Raw genomic sequence first — 19,315 nt, forward strand, 5'->3', positions numbered from 1 at the left:
TGGGTATTTCCTTATTGTTTGGCAACAATCAGGCTTTTAATTTTTGAATTTTTTTTTTTATTCTTATGTTAATCCCCATACATTACATCATGAGTTTTAGATGAAGTGTTCCATGATTCATTGTTTGTGCATAACACCCAGTGCTCCATGCAGAACGTGCCCTTCTCAATACCCACCACCAGGCTAACCCATCCTCCCACCCCCCTCCCCTCTAGAACCCTGTTTGTTTTTCAGAGTCCATCGTCTCTCATGGTTTGTCTACCCCTCCGATTTCCCCCGCTTCATTCTTCCCCTCCTGCTACCTTCTTCTTCTTCTTTTTTTTTTTCTTAACATATATTGCATTATTTGTTTCAGAGGTACAGATCTGAGATTCAACAGTCTTGCACAATTCACAGCGCTTACCAGAGCACATACCCTCCCCAGTGTCTATCACCCAGTCACCCCATCCTTCCCACCCCACCCCCCACTCCAGCAACCCTCAGTTTGTTTCCTGAGGTTAAGAATTCCTCATATCAGTGAGATCATATGATACATGTCTTTCTCTGTTTGACTTATTTCACTCAACATAATACCCTCCAGTTCCATCCACGTCGTTGCAAATGGCAAGATCTCATTCCTTTTGATGGCTGCATAATATTCCATTGTATATATATACCACTTCTTCTTTATCCATTCGTCTGTCGATGGACATCTTGGCTCTTTCCACAGTTTGGCTATTGTGGACATTGCTGCTATAAACATCGGGGTGCACGTACCCCTTCGGATCCCTACTTTTGTATCTTTGGGGTAAATACCCAGTAGTGCAATTGCTGGATCATATGGTAGCTCTATTTTCAACTTTTTGAGGAACCTCCATACTGTTTTCCAGAGTGGCTGCACCAGCTTGCATTCCCACCAACAGTGTAGGAGGGTTCCCCTTTCTCCACATCCCCGCCAACATCTGTTATTTCCTGACTTGTTAATTTTAGCCATTCTGATGGGTGTGAGGTGGTAACTCATTGAGATTTTATTTATTTATTTGAGAGAGAGAGAATGAGAGAAAGCACATGAGAGGGGGGAGGGTCAGAGGGAGAAGCAGACTCCCTGCCGAGCAGGGAGCCCGATGCGGGACTCGATCCCGGGACTCCAGGATCATGACCTGAGCCGAAGGCAGTCGCCTAACCAACTGAGCCACCCAGGCGCCCTCATTGAGGTTTTGATTTGGATTTCCCTGATGCCGAGCGATACTGAGCACTTTTTCATGTGTCTGTTGGCCATTTGGATGTCTTCTTTGGAAAAATGTCTGTTCATGTCTTCTGCCCATTTCTTGATTGGATTCTTTGTTCTTTGGGTCTTGAGTTTGATGAGTTCTTTATAGATTTTGGATACTAGCCCTTTATCTGATATGTCATTTGCAAATATCTTCTCCCATTCTGTCGGTTGTCTTTTGGTTTTGTTGACTGTTTCCTTTGCTTTGCAAAAGCTTTTTATCTTGATGAAGTCCCAATAGTTCATTTTTGCCCTTGCCTCCCTTGCCTTTGGCGATGTTTCTAGGAAGAAGTTGCTTCGGCTGAGGTCAAAGAGGTTGCTGCTTGTGTTCTCCTTTAGGATTTTGATGGACTCCTGTCTCACATTGAGGTCTTTCAACCATTTGGAGTCTATTTTTGTGTGTGGTGTAAGGAAATGGTCCAGTTTCATTCTTCTGCATGTGGCTATCCAATTTTCCCAACACCATTTGTTGAAGAGACTGTCTTTGTTCCATTGGACATTCTTTCCTGCTTTGTCAAAGATGAGTTGACCATAGAGTTGAGGGTCCATTTCTGGGCTCTCTATTCTGTTCCATTGATCTATGTGTCTGTTTTTGTGCCAGTACCATGCTGTCTTGATGATGACAGCTTTGTAATAGAGCTGGAAGTCCGGAATTGTGATGCCGCCAGCTTTGCTTTTCTTTATCAACATTCCTCTGGCTATGCGGGGTCTTTTCTGGTTCCATACAAATTTTAGGATTATTTGTTCCATTTCTTTGAAAAAAGTGGATGGTATTTTGATGGGGATTGCATTGAATGTGTAGATTGCTCTAGGTAGCATTGACATCTTCACAATATTAATTCTTCCAATCCATGAGCATGGAACGTTTTTCCATTTCTTTGTGTCTTCCTCAATTTCTTTCATGAGTATTTTATAGTTTTCTGAGTACAGATCCTTTGTCTCTTTGGTTAGATTTATTCCTAGGTATCTTATGGTTTTGGGTGCAATTATAAATGGGATCGACTCCTTAATTTCTCTTTCTTCTGTCTTGTTGTTGGTGTATAGGAATGCCACTGACTTCTGTGCATTGATTTTATATCCTGCCACTTTACTGAATTCCTGTATGAGTTCTAGCAGTTTTGGGGTGGAGTCTTTGGGGTTTTCCACATAAAGTATCATATCATCTGCAAAGAGTGAGAGTTTGACTTCTTCCTTGCCAATTTGGATGCCTTTGATTTCTTTTTGTTGTGTGATTGCTGTGGCTTGGACTTCCAATACTATGTTGAATAGCAGTGGTGATAGTGGACATCCCTGCCGCGTTCCTGACCTTAGGGGGAAAGCTCTCAGTTTTTCCCCATTGAGAATGATATTCACTGTAGGTTTTTCATAGATGGCTTTTATCATATTGAGGTATGTACCCTCTATCCCTATACTCTGAAGAGTTTTGATCAAGAAAGGATGCTGTTAATTTTTGAATTTTAATTATGAAAAATTCCAAGGAAGAGAAAAGCCCATAAGTCATTAGGACACTTGTTCACATTTTGTCACATTTACTCAGGGCTTTTGGTTTTGTCTCCAATGTTATAGTCACATCTAAAGACCTCTCGGACTGCATTCTCTTCTCTCCCTCCCTGGGACTGGCATGTGTGTCTTTTCTGTCTGTACCACGCACGTGTGTACCTACAACAGACAAGCATTGTGTTGGGTATTCTTTAGGGTTCATGGGCCATCTCACACGGCAAGTATCCTCTTACACCTGGGTGTTTTTATTCAACATTCTTTTCTCCATATTGGTACATGCAGATGTAATTCAGTCAATTTAACCGTGCTGCAGATGTTCAGCGTTAAGACTATACCAGATATGGGGGTGCCTGGGTGGCTCAGTCGTTAAGCGTCTGCCTTCAGCTCAGGTCATGATCCCAGGGTCCTGGGATCGAGCCCCGCATCGGGCTCCCTGCTCAGCGGGAAGCCTGCTTCTCCCTCTCCCACTCCCCCTGCTCGTGTTCCTGCTCTCTCTCTCTGTCAAATAAATAAATAAAATCCTAAAAAAAAAAGAGAGAGAGAGAGACTATACCAGATGTGTTCTTCCTGGTATGGGGTCATTCCCAGCTCCTTACTTTTGTAAATGATGCTGTGAATTCCTTACACACTACATGTCTCCATGTGCATACGTGCATGTAGCTCTTAGAGTACACACACGGGAAACAAAATTTTCTGGGTCCCAGCTTATGGGCATTTTCCACACTTTGCTAGCCTATGGTCAGGCTACCCTCTAAAGTGGTGGCTGTAGGGGCACCTGGGTGGTTCAGTCGATTAAGTGTCTGCCTTCAGCTCAGGTCATGGTCCCGGGATCCTAGGATCGAGCCCTGAATCGGGCTCCCTGCTCAGTGGGGAACCTGCTTCTCCCTCCCCGCCCTCCCTCCCCCCGCTTGTGTTTTCTCTCTCACTCCTCTCTCTGTGAAATAAATAAATAAAATCTTAAAAAAAATAAAGTGGTGGCTTGTAGCGACGTTTGTTTACACCAGCAGAGTAAGTTACAATATCCTACATCCTCATTCTTTTCTTGGACTTCAAATTTGATGTTAATAAGATGGATATATCTCATTACTTCATTTGGCTTAATTTCTCATATATTCAGTGCATTTGGAAAAATTGAAAAAAGCTTTCAACAAGTACACATCTAACGAGAACAAAAAAGGTAGGAGTTACAATTACAGACTTTACTCACCGAATTTCAGATTTATACTCATTGATGGCTTTTTGGGTTGTATCAAGAGATTTATGAGGTTTTGCTGGATTAAGTTCTGTCTGAACTGCATTTCTTAGAGCCTGGAGCTTAAAAAAAGATGGATACAAGTTTTGAGTTAGAGACTCTACCGCCTAAGCAAATTATGTGCCTTGAACCACCCCCTCCGCCAGGGCAAAATGATGCCAACAAAGCTGTGAATGGGTGCTCAAACATCCCGCTGTTCCCACACTTTCGCCACAATGAACTCTGACAGAGAACTCTTTCTTCTGCTCTTAAAAAAGAAAAGGAATAATAAAGGACAAGGTATGTTCATCCCTGTTCTGTAGCCCAGATCATTAAGATGATCATGACAAGTGTTGCATTTATGTGTGTGTCTCAGAAATGAGGTCTCTTTCAAGGCTAACAGTGGATCTTTCTGGGTCCTGGATATACAGGGATATTTTTGTGAATAGATCATAAACCTACAGACTCAAAAGGAGGTAATGTGGAGTGATCTCTTATTTGGACAGTAGGTTTTAAAGTCAGAGTGTGGGGCTAAAATTGCCCGTAGTCAAAATTACTCAAGAAAATCCCATGGGATGGCATCACATTGGAAGTAAGTGTCACACAGAGAGCCATTTCTTTGAGCATCATCGGAAACAACTGACTCGTGTCTGGGTACCACGTTACGGCAAATTACATGTAAAGATGAGAATGTCTCTAAGGACAGAGAGATTCTCAGGCCGTGAATGGTCTCAGCATCTGAGGTCATGCAAGCAAGACACAGCTACATATCTTCCATTAAATGCCTGCTCCCTGGGAGGTGAGATGACTTGCACCATTTGCACAAACCTTCCTCTTCAAGCCAAGCACGTGCCACTGAATTTGCACACATGAAATGTGCATTGTCAGAGCCTTCTGTTTGCTTGCAAGGAGAACAGTCTATCACACATCGTAGGCTGAGGGGCATGTGTAAGAGGTGCACGAACATTTGTTGCAGGCTGGTGTTTTTGTTGCTTGGGCTCATCAGAAGAACCAACCCCGTCAACAGTAAGAATGGAAGAGTGTACCTTATCAGTAAGGAATTTTGCCTTGTTTCTCTGGTGTCTTGCAAGGTACTGGTCATATAATTGGGCCAGCTTGGCCGCCAAAACATGCTCTCGGCTAAAACAGGGATGATGAGTGAAGATTAACCCTGAAATATCAATGTCCAGTTGGAAATTTCCAGAGCGGTCTCCAGATCCAATCATGTGCTGACTTCTGTGGACGTATTTTACTGCCTGTTAAAGGGAGCAGAGTATGGGGGAACCCCAGTTAAAGCACTCACTGGATAATGATGATCTAGGGTGGAATGAGACAACAGCCAGATGCACCAGGACCACAAGTAGGAATATATGAGTCTATTTCTTCTTAGCCATTCCATTTCATATTTCCCACCTCCCCCCCCAGATCAGTAGAGTATTAATATATATTTAGGACTTACGATTTCCTGTAGGACTTCAACACAGTGTATCTTTATTTTAATAAAATAACATATTTTCTCCTATAAAATAACATTCAGTCTGTCTTTGATGAGAAGACCAACAGATTTTTTGCTTAAAAAAAATATCCTTTTAAAACTGGGATGTGTTTACAAATGGTAGGCTTGAATAGGAATGGATTGACTCTATCTCAGTACCTTCCAGAATATGCTGAGTTGAGTCTCCATTTGCATTTAAAGGGAGGGAAGACCACCCCTGCTGGGATCATATTCCACTGATATTTCATGTCTAATAAAAGCCCTAGTTCTGATCATTAATATCCTTACACTTCACAGTGCCACAATGGAGGGCATAATTTCTTTTCTCTTTCATTCAGATAAAAGGATTCAATTATAACCCACATTTATGTTAGAAGTTGTTTCTTTTTTTTTTTTAAAGAGAGGGTGAGCAGGGGTTGGGGTGGGCAGAGGGAGAAGGACAGAATCCCAAGCAGGCTCTACACCCAGATTCCCCACCTGGCACAGGGCTCAGTCCCACGACCTTGACATCATGACCTGAGTCAAAATCAAGGGTTGGATGCATAACTGACTGAGCCATCCAGGTGCCCCCGTGTTAGAAGTTTTTCATCTGCATGTGACCACTATGTGTCTTATGATCACCCAGACTGCTGAGATTAATTAAAAAATTTCCACCTCACAAAGACATGTACAACTAAACATCATTCTACAAACTTAATCGAAAATTCCTCTCTAATTGTTTTGCTCCTGCCGGTTCTTGCTTTGCCTTTCCTCTTGCCATGGGGTTCCAGAGTTATTAGGTCACTCAGGGTGTGGCTCTCAGGTTCCGTCTGGTACTCTTCTTGGTATGAGTAAGTAATGTGGGCAGCATGGTCCAATTTACCTGAAATGTTACCCAGGATATCTGTACTTCATTTCTCCTTCCCCAAATCTGCATTAGCCCATGGTCAAATGATTGCTGGTGGTCTCTGCCTTAGGCTCAGGTCAACAATGTAAAAAAAAGTTTCCAGGACCCTTGTAGTCACTGGGCTAGACTGCTCAAGAGAGCCCAACTCTCTTCCTATTAAGGAGAAAGACTCCCAGTTCCTTGTCTTTCTTTTTGTTATATTTATGTTATATAATTATTTATTATATATATTTATTCTCTTTAACTATATACTGAGAACGACCATGAAAATAGCAGAAATAATTTCTTCTAAGAATAAATGATATTTATAGAACATATTATTTTAATCTTGAAATTGATTTGATTCTTCATTTTCAATTGAAAACCAAAACCCAAGACTATCAGAGGTGATGCAAATGGATTATCTGCTGATGTTCTCGGTGTGTGTGGAGATGCATGACAATGGAGAAAGAAACTTAAAAGCTGTAGAAGGGCGCCTGGGCGGCTCAGTCGGTTGAGCCACACTTGGTTTTGGCTCAGGTCATGATCTTGGGATCTTGGGATTGAGCCCCCTGTTGGGCTCTGTGCTTAGCAGGGAGTCTGCTTCTCTCTCTTCTCTCTCCTTCTCCTTCTGCCCCTCCTCCTGCTCACACGCTCTCTCTCTAAAATAAATAAATCTTTAAAAAAAAATAAAATAAAAAATAAAAGTTGTATAGAAAAAGAATAATCATTGGTGGGATTAAAATACAAGTCTCTATATTTGCTCTGGGAAAGTAATAGGAACAGAGTCTGAATCCAGTCCAGGGCCTGCCGTAGATTCTGTGGCTGTTGTTCTGGTCCTCTCTGGAAGCTTTCTCATTCTTGGAAGCTTTCTCATCCCCATGTTCTGGGCATGAGGTGGCGGTCACATGTCCTACTTACAACTGACCAGTTTGTCCTTGCTATTGATAAATGTGAATCTTGGAAGAAAAGATAGAATCCTTTCCTCTGGAGTTGTTAAGCTTAGATTATCAAAGGTCATATCCCCTAACACATGGAGAATTCTGGTCTGTCTGCAATTGGAGGGAATGAAGCTAGTCAACATTCAAGGAGAACCAGAGAAAAGAGAGGTAGAGGCAGCCCCCGAGGTCCTGGTTCCCAAAGTCCCTCCTTCATTTTTATGATTTATCTCCAGATCCTTCCCAGTTTTATGGGCCACCAAATTCTCTCTTTACTTAAGCTGGTTTGCTTTAGTTTTTATCATTTGCAACCCAAAGAGTGTTGGTGAATGCAGTGCTTAGAACATAGTAGGTGACCAATGCTCTGGGAAACATTGATGAGAATGGTGGAGAGGGAAGTGGTAATCTTACCAAGTGGTAATTGACAAGGAGGTTGGAATCATGGTAAATTCCTCAAAATGGTAAGCAGTTTTGCTTCTACACTTATGCCCTCCAGGAATGTCTTGCCGACTTCTAATCACAGAATCTTTCATTTTTTAAAAAAATGTAAACTCTGGGGCGCCTGGGTGGCTCAGTTGGTTAAGTGACTGCCTTTGGCTCAGGTCATGATCCTGGAGTCCCGGGATCGAGTCCCGCATCGGGCTCCCTGCTCAGCAGGGAGTCTGCTTCTCCCTCTGACCCTCCTCCCTCTCATGCTCTCTGTCTCTCATTCTCTCTCTCTCAAATAAATAAATAAAATCTTTAAAAACAAAACAAAACAAACAAACAAACAAAAAACAAAAACTGGGAAAAAAATGTAAACTCTGTGCCCAACGTGGGGCTCAGTCTCATCTCAATCCTTGAGATCAAGAGTCACATAGTCTACCGGCTGAGCCAGCCAGGCTCCCCCCTGACGGAATCGGTAACACTTGACATTTCTGCCTACCTAGGTACAGTCTAAGGTCATGTTTGAATATTGCTACCTCTATATTCTCTGAATTTAGGACAACTGGGAATATAGCGGACTTTCAGTTAAGGATGGGAAGAATAAAAATAAAAGAAGGAGGGAAGGAGGGAAGGAAGGTAAGATGGAAGGAAGGAAGGAATGAAGGAAGGCAGGGAGGGAGGGAAAGAGGAAGGGAGGGAGGAGGGAGGCTGCTGGGATTGCTTTCAATAACCCTAACCCTACTTTGTCATCAGGATTAAGCGAACTGCATTTTATATTGTTTATGTCTGATGTGCAATGTCCCCTTGGCATTTTTATTTTCTTAAGTTTTGGAATAGTTCCTTCTTAAGAGGTATTCAATTGCATTCTTTCTCATTTGACGTTTAACTTTGTTCTTTGCGCGATATTGACGCTCTTTTTATATTTCTCTATTTTTTTTTTAAAGATGTTATTTATTTATTTGCGAGAGAGAGAATGAGAGACAGAGAGCACGAGAGGGAGGGGGGTCAGAGGGAGAAGCAGACTCCCCGCTGAGCAGGGAGCCCGATGCGGGACTCGATCCCGGGACTCCAGGATCGTGACCTGAGCTGAAGGCAGGCGCTTAACCGACTGAGCCACCCAGGCGCCCATATTTCTCTATTTTTAATTGTCTCTCACAAAGGTCTTAATTTAGGAAGAGTAGAATATTCCATTTTTGAAAATTACTAATGGGGGATGGAGGATGGGTTTGGTCAGTCCTGCTGGGTTAGTTCGAGCCTGAGAGCTCTGAGGCATAAATTCACCATTAATGGCCCAGGGAATTACCAAATCCCGATCCAGCACATGGACTTGGTTTTCCATCACTGGGATGCCAGGGTTAAGCCAGAGCCCAGGAAAGCCGCTATTCTGCAGGAGAGACCCCTGAGGAGAGGAATAAGGAGGGAGTCTCTTCTAGAGACATTCAGCTCAGCTGAATCATTTAAATAACATTCAATTTGTATTTTGATTGAGGTGTCCCTATGTGCCAGCCTCCTGCCCAGTGCTAGGGTTAAAAGAAGAAGAAAACCTCATCCTTGCCTTGAGTCACTTTCAGGCTAGTGGGGGAGGGAGAGAGGAGATGCATTAATAAGCTATTGGTGAAGCCCTCTCGCCTGTTCATCTCCTTCTGTGCTCCTGCATCATGTCAAACCTCCCAGATGGAAGGTATGTTTGGACATAAGACTAAAAATATAGGCCATATGCATTTAACATTTTTTTTCTTAAAGGCAAGCCTGTTACATGGAACAGTGGAAAAAACATGGGTTTTGACATTGCACAGATCTGAATAAATGTAGGAAAAGGTAAAAGTTGGTAAAAAAATAAAATTGTGAACATATTAATCTAGAAAGAGATGTATTATGTTTTGAATCACTGGAAGTTTCCACAACCACATTCCCCCCCAAAAAGACTGAGGTATACAAGTCCACAGTGAATGTAACAGGTAATGTGTAATGGGGGAACACACAGGGGGAATAATATTCCCTCCCTCTAATTTAAACCCTTCTGCATCCTTTCCATGCACTCTAACATATCCTTTGCTCTTGGCTATGTCCAAAGCCTGACCCTCTAAGAAATGACCTTGGGAGTCTCCAGTCCCTTTGGTTTTCTCCCTTCTCTAACTTCTTTTGCTCTGTGATGCTGGACGACCAGCCCCTCCGAGGGGGACATTCTCCTTATCTCCTTCCCCATTTCTGCACACAAGATGGGAAGATCTCCCCTCTCACAGGTATTGGGAGGAAACCACCCTGCTTCTCTTCCCATGCCCCATCCTCATGGCTCTTTCCCCAGAGAGAAGGAAGAACATGACTAGAGAGCCAGCTGGAGCCTGAGAGCCATTGGTCCGGGTTCTCCACTGCCCCTTCTTAGCTCTCTCCCGAGAGCCTGCTTACTGGCTCCGTGTGTTCTCCTCGGCAGTCCCCACGGTGAACTCACCAGGGCTGTGTCTAGACAGGAGTGGAATTCATGGGAGATGGAGCAGGAAGCCCAACTGGTCTTGGGTTCCAGTGGCCTTCTGCTGTCCAGTTCTACCCTGTGTGTGACTGATCTCTTCATCCCTCTCTGACCCCTGTGCATTTCTCAACTAGCTCACAACCTCTGAAGCAGACAGATAAGATTAATTGGCTCCCTTAATACCCAACTCAACATAGTACTTACTCGTCTGTTTTCTCACTGTTACCCATAATTTAGTGCCTCATTATATCAGTGTTTCCTGCTGAAACGGAGGGAAGGTGAAGGGAGACTGATGTATTACTGGATATGTGCACAAGGGGATGACTGTCTCGGTCACTAATTATATCACGTATCTGTCATGTAAACAAATAGGTGACAAATCCCTCATGGGCTCTGACTTGGGTTGATGCTTGTTTTGTGATCATCTACTCCCATGATCACATTTCTGCACAACGTAGCCACTCATTAATACTTGTCTATAGTAACAACAAATTTCATAGACATTCACAATTTTACATCATCTGAATACAATGATCCTCTGAGGTAGAGAAGATTATTATTATTCCTACTTTTCAACTAGGAAAATGGGCACACAACAGACACATGAAAAAGTGCTCAACATCACTCGGCATCTGGGAAATCCAAATCAAAACCTCAATGAGATACCACCTCATACCAGTCAGAATGGCTAAAATTAACAAGTCAGGAAACGACAGATGTTGGCGGGGATGCAGAGAAAGGGGAACCCTCCTACACTGTTGGTGGGAATGCAAGCTGGTGCAGCCACTCTGGAAAACAGTATGGAGGTTCCTCAAAAAGTTGAAAATAGAGCTACCATACGATCCAGCAATTGCACTACTGGGTATTTACCCCAAAGATACAAAAGTAGGGATCCGAAAAGGTACGTGCACCCCGATGTTTATAGCAGCAATGTCCATAATAGCCAAACTGTGGAAAGAGCCAAGATGTCCATCGACAGACGAATGGATAAAGAAGAAGTGGTATATATATACAATGGAATATTATACAGCCATCAAAAGGAATGAGATCTTGCCATTTGCAACGACGTGGATGGAACTGGAGGGTATTATGTTGAGCGAAATAAGTCAAACAGAGAAAGACATGTATCATATGACCTCAGTGATATGAGGAATTCTTAATCGCAGGAAACAAACTGAGGGTTGCTGGAGTGGGGGGTGGGGTGGGAGGGATGGGGTGACTGGGTGATAGACACTGGGGAGGGTATGTGCTCTGGTAAGCGCTGTGAATTGTGCAAGACTGTTGAATCTCAGATCTGTACCTCTGAAACAAATAATGCAATATATGTTAAGAAAAAAAAAAAAAGAAGAAGATAGCAGGAGGGGAAGAATGAAGGGGGGGGAATCGGAGGGGTAGAAGAACCATGAGAGATGATGGACTCTGAAAAACAAACTGAGGGTTCTAGAGGGGAGGGGAGTGGGAGGATGGGTTAGCCTGGTGATGGGTATTGAGAAGGGCACGTTCTGCATGGAGCACTGGGTGTTATGCACAAACAATGAATCATGGAACACTACATCTAAAACTAATGACGTAATGTATGGGGATTAACATAACAATAAAAAAAATTTAAAAAAAAGAAAAGGATTTGCAAGGATAGAAAACCTCCAGTTGGGGGAGCCTGGGTGGCTCTGTCAGTTAGGCAGCTGACTCTTGATTTTGGCTCAGGTCATGATCTCAGGGCTGTAGGATCGAGCCCCCTCGGGCTCCACGCTCAGTGGGGAGTCTCATTGAGCTTCTCTCTCTCTCCCTTTCTCTCTGCCCCTCCCCCTGATGGTACTCTCTCTCAAAATAAATAAATAAATCTTTAAGAAAAGAGAGAAAAATCTCCAGTTATATAATAAAGAGACAATGAGTGGGAAATAATCTTGCAGCATCTGTGAGAACGCAGAGAACAAAGAAGAAAAATAAGGCCAGCTAACTTGGATATGCAAATAAAGTCACTGACTTAGCCATTCCTACCTGGGAACGAGGCCTTCTTTAAGAAAGGATTAGGTGAGCATAGCCGACTCACTCTTATATAATACACCTGCTGTTTGTTCTTTATGTGTAAGGTAGTGAGCTTAAAAAAAACCAACAACAACCAAAGTAGAATGTTATGAATTTAGTACCCCAAGCTATTCAAAGAGCAAAGCACTTTCAAGCACCTTCATGCATTAAAAATGGGGAGGTGAGCTTACCTTTTTATACAGTGTTTCAAGTTCTGCCTTAATGTCTTGCTCCGGTGTCAGCACTGGTGGTCTCGAAGGAAACCCCTTGGTGGGGTTTGGCAGTGCTAGAATTTTCCCGTCATCTCCAAACCACTTTCTTCCCTGCAGATCAAGCAGAGGGAAGAACACCATTTTCTTATAACTGGATAGAAAATGGTTTACAAAATAAACAACATCTGCAAGAAAACTCTGGCTGGACACACACATCTCATGCACCTTCCCTTGTCCTGACAGATCTTTAAAAGCTTCATTTCCATTAGCAACTGAGTCTTCACTAACGCCCCCACAATGAATTTAAGTTATAGTCCTCACTCCCCTCCAAAAAAAGCATAACAAAAAGCTTACAGAGTGCTTAAAAAAGTGTATTTTCTATTCATTAAAAATTAGGGAAAAAAACGATAGGAGAAATACAACTGAGAACATTCTATCTGTGGACAGTTAAGCATTTCCGTGAATTGTGAAAAAGTCCCCAACATCTGACTCAGCAGGAGAATCCCAAGCCCGGCCAGCAGAAGATGGCCTTTAAGCAGGGGAGAGGGTATGTGGTTTGAGGATCACCAAACATACTGAGAGACAAATTAAAAAAAAAAAAAAAAAAAATTGAACCACTGTCTGTAGACAGGAGGAAATGAGCCTGAGGGTGTGCTGACTGCCGGGGACAGGAAGAAGCAGCTCTGACCCAGAGATGCCCAGGGGCTACTGGTGGGACGGGGCTGCGCGCTTACGGGCTCCTGCGTCAGCAGCCTGTTCTCCATGATGTTCTGACAGGCGCGGGGCACCTCAGGTCTTGCCCCAGCATAAAGGCCTTCGTCTTCCAGAAATCGGGGCTGCACATTCTCGGGAAGCTTTTTATACGTAGGCACTAGGTAGTACATAAATAAATACAAGCAACATTAGTGCCAACCTACACATTTCAAACTGCAATGTGCTGAACCAAAACAACCACTGGAAATTTCATTTGTATTCCTGGAAGCTGCAAAGGCCCCCATCTTAATTTCCAGAAGCAGAACCAAGGACAAGAGGAATGTGTTCACCTGCAGTATCACGCTGTAGAACCATGACAGGACTCCGCACCTCACTCACCAGTGTGACCTACTGTGGGGAGGGCGGTATTCACATCAGAGGGCCTGCTGGGCGGCTCGCTTGCTGGCCGAACGAGGCTGGGCCTGGCACTGCTTGGAATGCTTTCCTTCTGTACAAAAAGGATGATGATATCTACTCACTGGGTTCTTGGGAGAATTAAATGAGGTAAAGTATGAGAAAATGCTTTGTAGGGCGCCTGGGTGGCTCAGTCGTTAAGCGTCTGCCTTCGGCTCAGGTCATGATCCCAGGGTCCTGGGATCGAGTCCCACATCGGGCTCCCTGCTCGGCAAGAGGCCTGCTTCTCCCTCTCCCATTCCCCCTGCTTGTGTTACTGCTCTCGCTATCTCTCTCTCTGTCAAATAAATAAATAAAATCTTTAAAAAAAAAAAAAAAAGAAAATGCTTTGTAAGTTAAAAAGTTAAAAAGAGGATAAAAGAGATAGAGCAGGGAGGGAGGCTTTTCTCAGGAGGCCTTGTGTTTACACCAACTCGTGAAGGTCGAGAGGGAAGGAGCCCGGGATGGGGGACCCCCGAGGGCATGGAGTGGGGTAACACTGGGCACTGTGGGGTGGTGAGCAGGGGCAGGGCGGAGGGAGGGCCCTGCAGGTCACCAGCAGCTTGGGTTTTGGTCAGGGGGATGGGCCCCTGAAGGCTCTACCTGGGGAGTGACCGAGTGGATTTTCAGTTCTGGAAAGATCCCTGGGCCTGCTTGGGCAGAGTAGGCCAGAGGAGAAAATAAGAGAAGAAGCCAGGGGAACTGTGAGTGTCCGGAGGTAATCTGGGAGTTAATAAGGAAAGGTGGAGAGTCTCTTTTGTTTCTAATGATCTCACTCCAAACCTTGCCAAATCCCCGAATCTGCTAATTTTCCTGTGTGGCCATTTGGACACTTTGCTTCCCAAACTCACCCACACAAAACAACTAATACCAGCGTTCTTGGAAAAATGGACCTCGGAGTCCGGAGACAACATGCGGTCAACCTGAGCAAACATGGGGATCTGCTCCCCCCCCCTCCATTCACATGGCTAGGTAGCAGGCACTAATCCAGCCGTCCTCGAAGGTTTTCATGGAAAAGTTTTTGAGCACTCACTCACTCTACGTGTTTACTGGTTGTGGACACACTATTGTACACGCACAGTTAAATCAGGAAAGGACGAGATTAAAAATACGCGCCAATAGAAGACTTGAGGTTTGCTTCCTGCGTCCCCGGGGCGAACACACTCTGCTTTGGCAACTACTCTCCAAGCAGCAACAAGAACAGCACTGGTAACAGAAACATTATTACTCTTTTTTTTTAAGATTTTATTTATTTATTTGAGAGAGAGAGAATGAGAGAGAGCACATGAGAGGGGGGAGGGGCAGAAGGAGAAGCAGACTCCCTGCCGAGCAGAGCCCGATGCGGGACTCAATCCCGGGACTCCAGGATCACGACCTGATCCGAAGGCAGTCGCTTAACCAACTGAGCCACCCAGGCGCCCCAGAAACATTATTACTCTTGATTCCCTGCTGTGTGCTGGTCAACACACAGGCGCTTCGCTCAGGCTATTTGCTCAGTGCTCAAGGGAAGAAACGCCCAGAGTCATGATGATGTAGGATTGTTTCATTTCCTCCGTTTTCAGGCGAGGCACAGAGAATGAAGGAGCTTGCTCAAGGTCATACCTCGGGGAGGAGGAGCTGGGGCAGTGAGGCTCCCCAGCTTCAGTTTGCTAGGCCAGGGGTTGCCTCCCCTCTGGACCGGAGCGAGGTGGGGAGAAGGACCAGTGCTTGGATTCCTCACTCAGAGCAGGTGCCGGGTGCAGCAGGGGCTCCTGAAGCCTCTTCCACGCGCTCCCCTCCCACCCCAGCCCCCAGTCTGAGACAGCCCCTGGGGTCTAACCTCCACTCCCAGCCCAGGGGGCTCCAGGGACAGGCCTGACAGTGAGACCTCTGAGCACAAACACAAGGTGACGGCGCTCCTCCTTGGCCGAGGCTGCGGCCGATGCATTTCTCCAAACCCCCAAGGAGCATCAGGACGCATTGTGCCCGGTGTGTGGCCTCTGCAGCTGGCCTCCCAGGTCAGAAACCTGCCTCCTTCCTGTCACTAGCTTTGTGGTGTTGGACTAGTTCCCTAACTTCTCTGGGCTTCTGCTTTTTCATCTGTAAAATGGGCATGAGAAAGAACACTTGTCCAGCCCTGGTGTGGGGCTAGGTGAGTTGACACACATCAAGTGCTTAGAAAGGAACCTGGCAGCGTCCACAATAGCCAAACTGTGGAAAGAGCCGAGATGCCCTTCAACAGATGAATGGATAAAGAAGATGTGGTCCATATATACAATGGAATATTACTCAGCCATCAGAAAGGATGAATACCCAACTTTTACATCAACATGGATGGGACTGGAGGAGATTATGCTAAGTGAAATAAGTCAAGCAGAGAAAGTCAATTATCATATGGTTTCACTTATTTGTGGAACATAAGGAATAGCATGGAGGACATTAGGAGAAGGAAGGGAAAAATGGGGGGGGGGAATTGGAGGGAGAAATGAACCATGAGAGACTATGGACTCTGAGAAACAAACTGAGGGTTTTAGAGGGGAGGGGGGAGGGGGGATTGGTTAGCCTGGTGATGGGTATTAAGGTGGGCACATACTGCATGGAGCACTGGGTGTTATACGAAAACAATGGATCATGGATCACTACATGGAAAACCAATGATGTATTGTGTGGTGACTAACATAACATAATAAAATTAAAAAAAAAAAAAAAAAGGAACCTGGCGGAGGAAGGGTACGGAGTGCGTTCCCTGTCATTGTTATGGTGAAGCTGTAACCTTTGGGCGCCTTTCCCAGCTACCTACTTTAAAAGGAAACCTGAGATGTCCAAGAAATCCCAATACTTTGAACCATATATGATTCAAAATGATCTATCAAAAAGGAAGAATAATTTATCCTTGGCTTGGCATTTAATTGGAACTCAGAACATGACGAATGAAAAGAAATCCAACTCCCACGTAAGGTGAGTGCAGCCCCCCTTCCCAGCCTGCGGGGCTCTCCTGGGGACTCCCATTTTAAGCGTGAACTACCAGCTAACTAACTGGGGAGGTCCTTCAGGCACTCTCCGGAGGAAAGAAAATTCCAGGGGAAAAAAGAGCAAAGGGAAACCCAGAGCAGAAATGAAGCAAGGGGCAGTCACTAGGAGTTAATCTGCTTTAATACCCTGGCCATTGCCCCCTGAGGAACCTCAGCCAACCTGCTTTGTACCTCCCTCAGAATCTCTGAAGTGATCATATCTTTTTGCACGCTACTGAGATGCCTGGCGGCTGGGGGCTCCTCAATAGTCTCAGGATGGTTCTGGCAGACAGGGGAACCAGCCCTGTGAGTAGACAGTTGGGACTTTCAGCCACTGCTGTCTTCCACCCCCACCTCCAGGAGAAGAGAGGGACTAGAGAGTTCATTAATCACCAATGGCAATGACTTGGTCGCTCATGTTGACATAAGAAGCCTCCATAAAAATCCTAGCTGAAGGGGTTTGGAGAGCTTCCTGGTCAATGAACACATGAGTGCTGGGAGGGTGGGGGCCCTGGAGAGGGGATGGAAGCTCCGCGCCCCTTCTCACATGCCTTGCCCTACGAATCTCTTCATCTGTATGCTCTCTCATATTCTTTTTTTTTTTTTTTAAGATTTTATTTATTTATTTGAGAGCAAGAGAGAGTGAGAGAACACAAGCAGGGGGAATGGCAGGCAGAGGGAGAGGCAGAAGCAGACTCCCCTCTGAGCAACATGGGGCTCAATCCCAGGACCCTGGGATTATGACCTGAGCTGAAGGCAGCCGCTTAACCCCAGGCGCCCCCATATCCTTTATTATATGATAAACCAGTTAAATATAAGTGTTTGTCTGATTACTATGTGCTGTTAGAACAAATTATCGAACCTGAGGAGGGTGGTCATGGAACCCCCAATTTGTGGCAAAATCGAAGTATGGATAACCTGGGGACCCACTACTTGTGATTGCTGTCTAAATAGAGGGTAGTCTTGTGGGATGGAGCCCTTAACTTGTGGGGTCTGTGCTGACTCCGGGTATAAGTGTCAGATCTGAATTGTAGGATATACAGCTTGTGTTGGAGAATTGGTTGGTGTGGGAAAAACCCCCCACACATCTGGTCACAGAAGTGTTCTAGCAGGGTTGAGAGTGAGTAGAGGATGAAACAGAGAGATTTTCCTTCTCACAGCCTGAATCCCAGAGTCTCTCAGGTTCTCTGCCCTCAGAACTGGTCGCCAATTTGATGAGGGGATCCCCCACAACATCCAGGTTTGCTATTCTATTAGTGAGCGTTTTTCAATGGGCACTTTCTCATGTTCTTTGTTGTTTTTTAACCTGAAGATATTTCTTGATGACTAACTCAGATTAGAAACTGGGATCTGCCATGGAAATTGGACATCCTCAGACACCAGCTGTATGTCTCATAAAGGAAAACGAAGATGCCCAAGCTGAGCAGAAAGGCAAAAAGAGCAAGTACCTGTCAGCCTACTGGGTACGAACAGGAGTTCTTTTTCCATCTGCAGTCGAACATGGACGCTTTCATAATCTGCAGGTCTGACTACCACAAAATCCTCAGCTGCGCGGTCTAAGCCCAGTAGAAAATCCTCGTCATCCTTAGCACTAAGCAGCTCTTCCTCATCCTGCATTACATTAAACAGTAAGAAAAATCACGCCACGATTATGAGTCTGCTTAGAAAAACAATGGCATTAAACTCACTAGAAAACTTACAAGACAGTGCTCTTTTCCTTTTATCTTTTTTTAAACGAAAGCATAAAACTTGATAGCCTTTCATGTTCCCCAGGCAGGTTTTCTTTGTTTTTCACTCTTCCACGTGTTCGGAAAATCTCAAAATCAGAATGGGCTGAAGTCAGAAGAGATGTGCTGGGCAAAGCAATTGAAATCTCAACTCTGGCCTCCTTTGAGGGTGTGTATTCTTCCACATTTACTTCACGTCCTCGGGCTCAGCAGTTACATGGTATGTTAACCTTCCCCCTGGCACCGACCCCAAGGCAAGACGCTGTAAGCAGCGTCCACACTCTGCTCAGTGTCCACACATGCAGCCCAGCTCCACCCACATTGCTGGCGGGACTTTGGGGAACTTACCTGCCGTCCTTATCCTTGGTTTTCTCCACTGTAAGATGTGGATATTAACAGAGCTTACTTACCTCTTAGGCTTTTGTGAGGATAGAATTAACGGACGCACATAAAAATCCCAAGCACTGGGTCTGTCATCACAAATGCTAGCTGCGGCATGTTAATTTTGTTTGAATATTTTCCGACCTTTTACTCCTTTTCTTTCTTCTTCTTCTCATCTCCTCCTTACTTTTCTCCTTCTTCTCTTTCTCCTCCTCCTCCTTCTTTTTTTTTTTTTTTAAATTAAAGCCTGGTGCCCATTTATGAGCAACAACCTTTAACATCCTGTGGAGATTTGCCCAGGTGGTAGCCTCACTACCTGCCTCTTCATATTTCCTCCCAAATAAATCAAACAATGAGAAGGGGAAGTAAATCTACATGGTAACCAAGCTCCCAGGACAACTTGAGGACACAGAATGCCAAAAACTTCAAAAAAGTAAAAAAGAGAAAAGTGCCCTAATTTCAGTGTGTGATTTTTTTCTCGCTTGTGCCCCCTTTTGGCTTTGTGGTGAGCAGAGACAGACGGAGAAAAACTGCAGAGAAGACAGACTAGGAGGGCTACACAGGATCTAAAACCTCTGCCAGAAAGACTAAATCCACTTTGAGTAGAGGGAAGGGAAAAATGAAGGGGGGGGAAACCGGAGGGAGAGATGAACCATAAGAGAC

At 44.7% G+C, this 19,315-nt stretch overlaps 1 protein-coding gene across 1 annotated transcript in view; it reads right to left on the reverse strand.

Moving 5' to 3' along the window:
* The window catches only part of CC2D2A (coiled-coil and C2 domain containing 2A), a 132,059-nt gene that overhangs the window by 77,331 nt on the left and 35,413 nt on the right, over positions 1-19,315 (reverse strand). The window contains exons 8-12 of the mRNA XM_044912779.1: positions 17,993-18,155; positions 13,143-13,279; positions 12,388-12,519; positions 5,027-5,236; positions 3,957-4,063 (exon numbers count right to left, since the gene is read on the reverse strand). Coding sequence (XP_044768714.1) covers positions 3,957-4,063; positions 5,027-5,236; positions 12,388-12,519; positions 13,143-13,279; positions 17,993-18,155 — 749 coding nt within the window. The remainder of the gene's footprint in view (positions 1-3,956; positions 4,064-5,026; positions 5,237-12,387; positions 12,520-13,142; positions 13,280-17,992; positions 18,156-19,315) is intronic.

Source organism: Neomonachus schauinslandi, chromosome 2 (genome assembly GCF_002201575.2).
Source record: "Neomonachus schauinslandi chromosome 2, ASM220157v2, whole genome shotgun sequence".
In the NCBI taxonomy this organism is placed as follows: domain Eukaryota; kingdom Metazoa; phylum Chordata; class Mammalia; order Carnivora; family Phocidae; genus Neomonachus; species Neomonachus schauinslandi.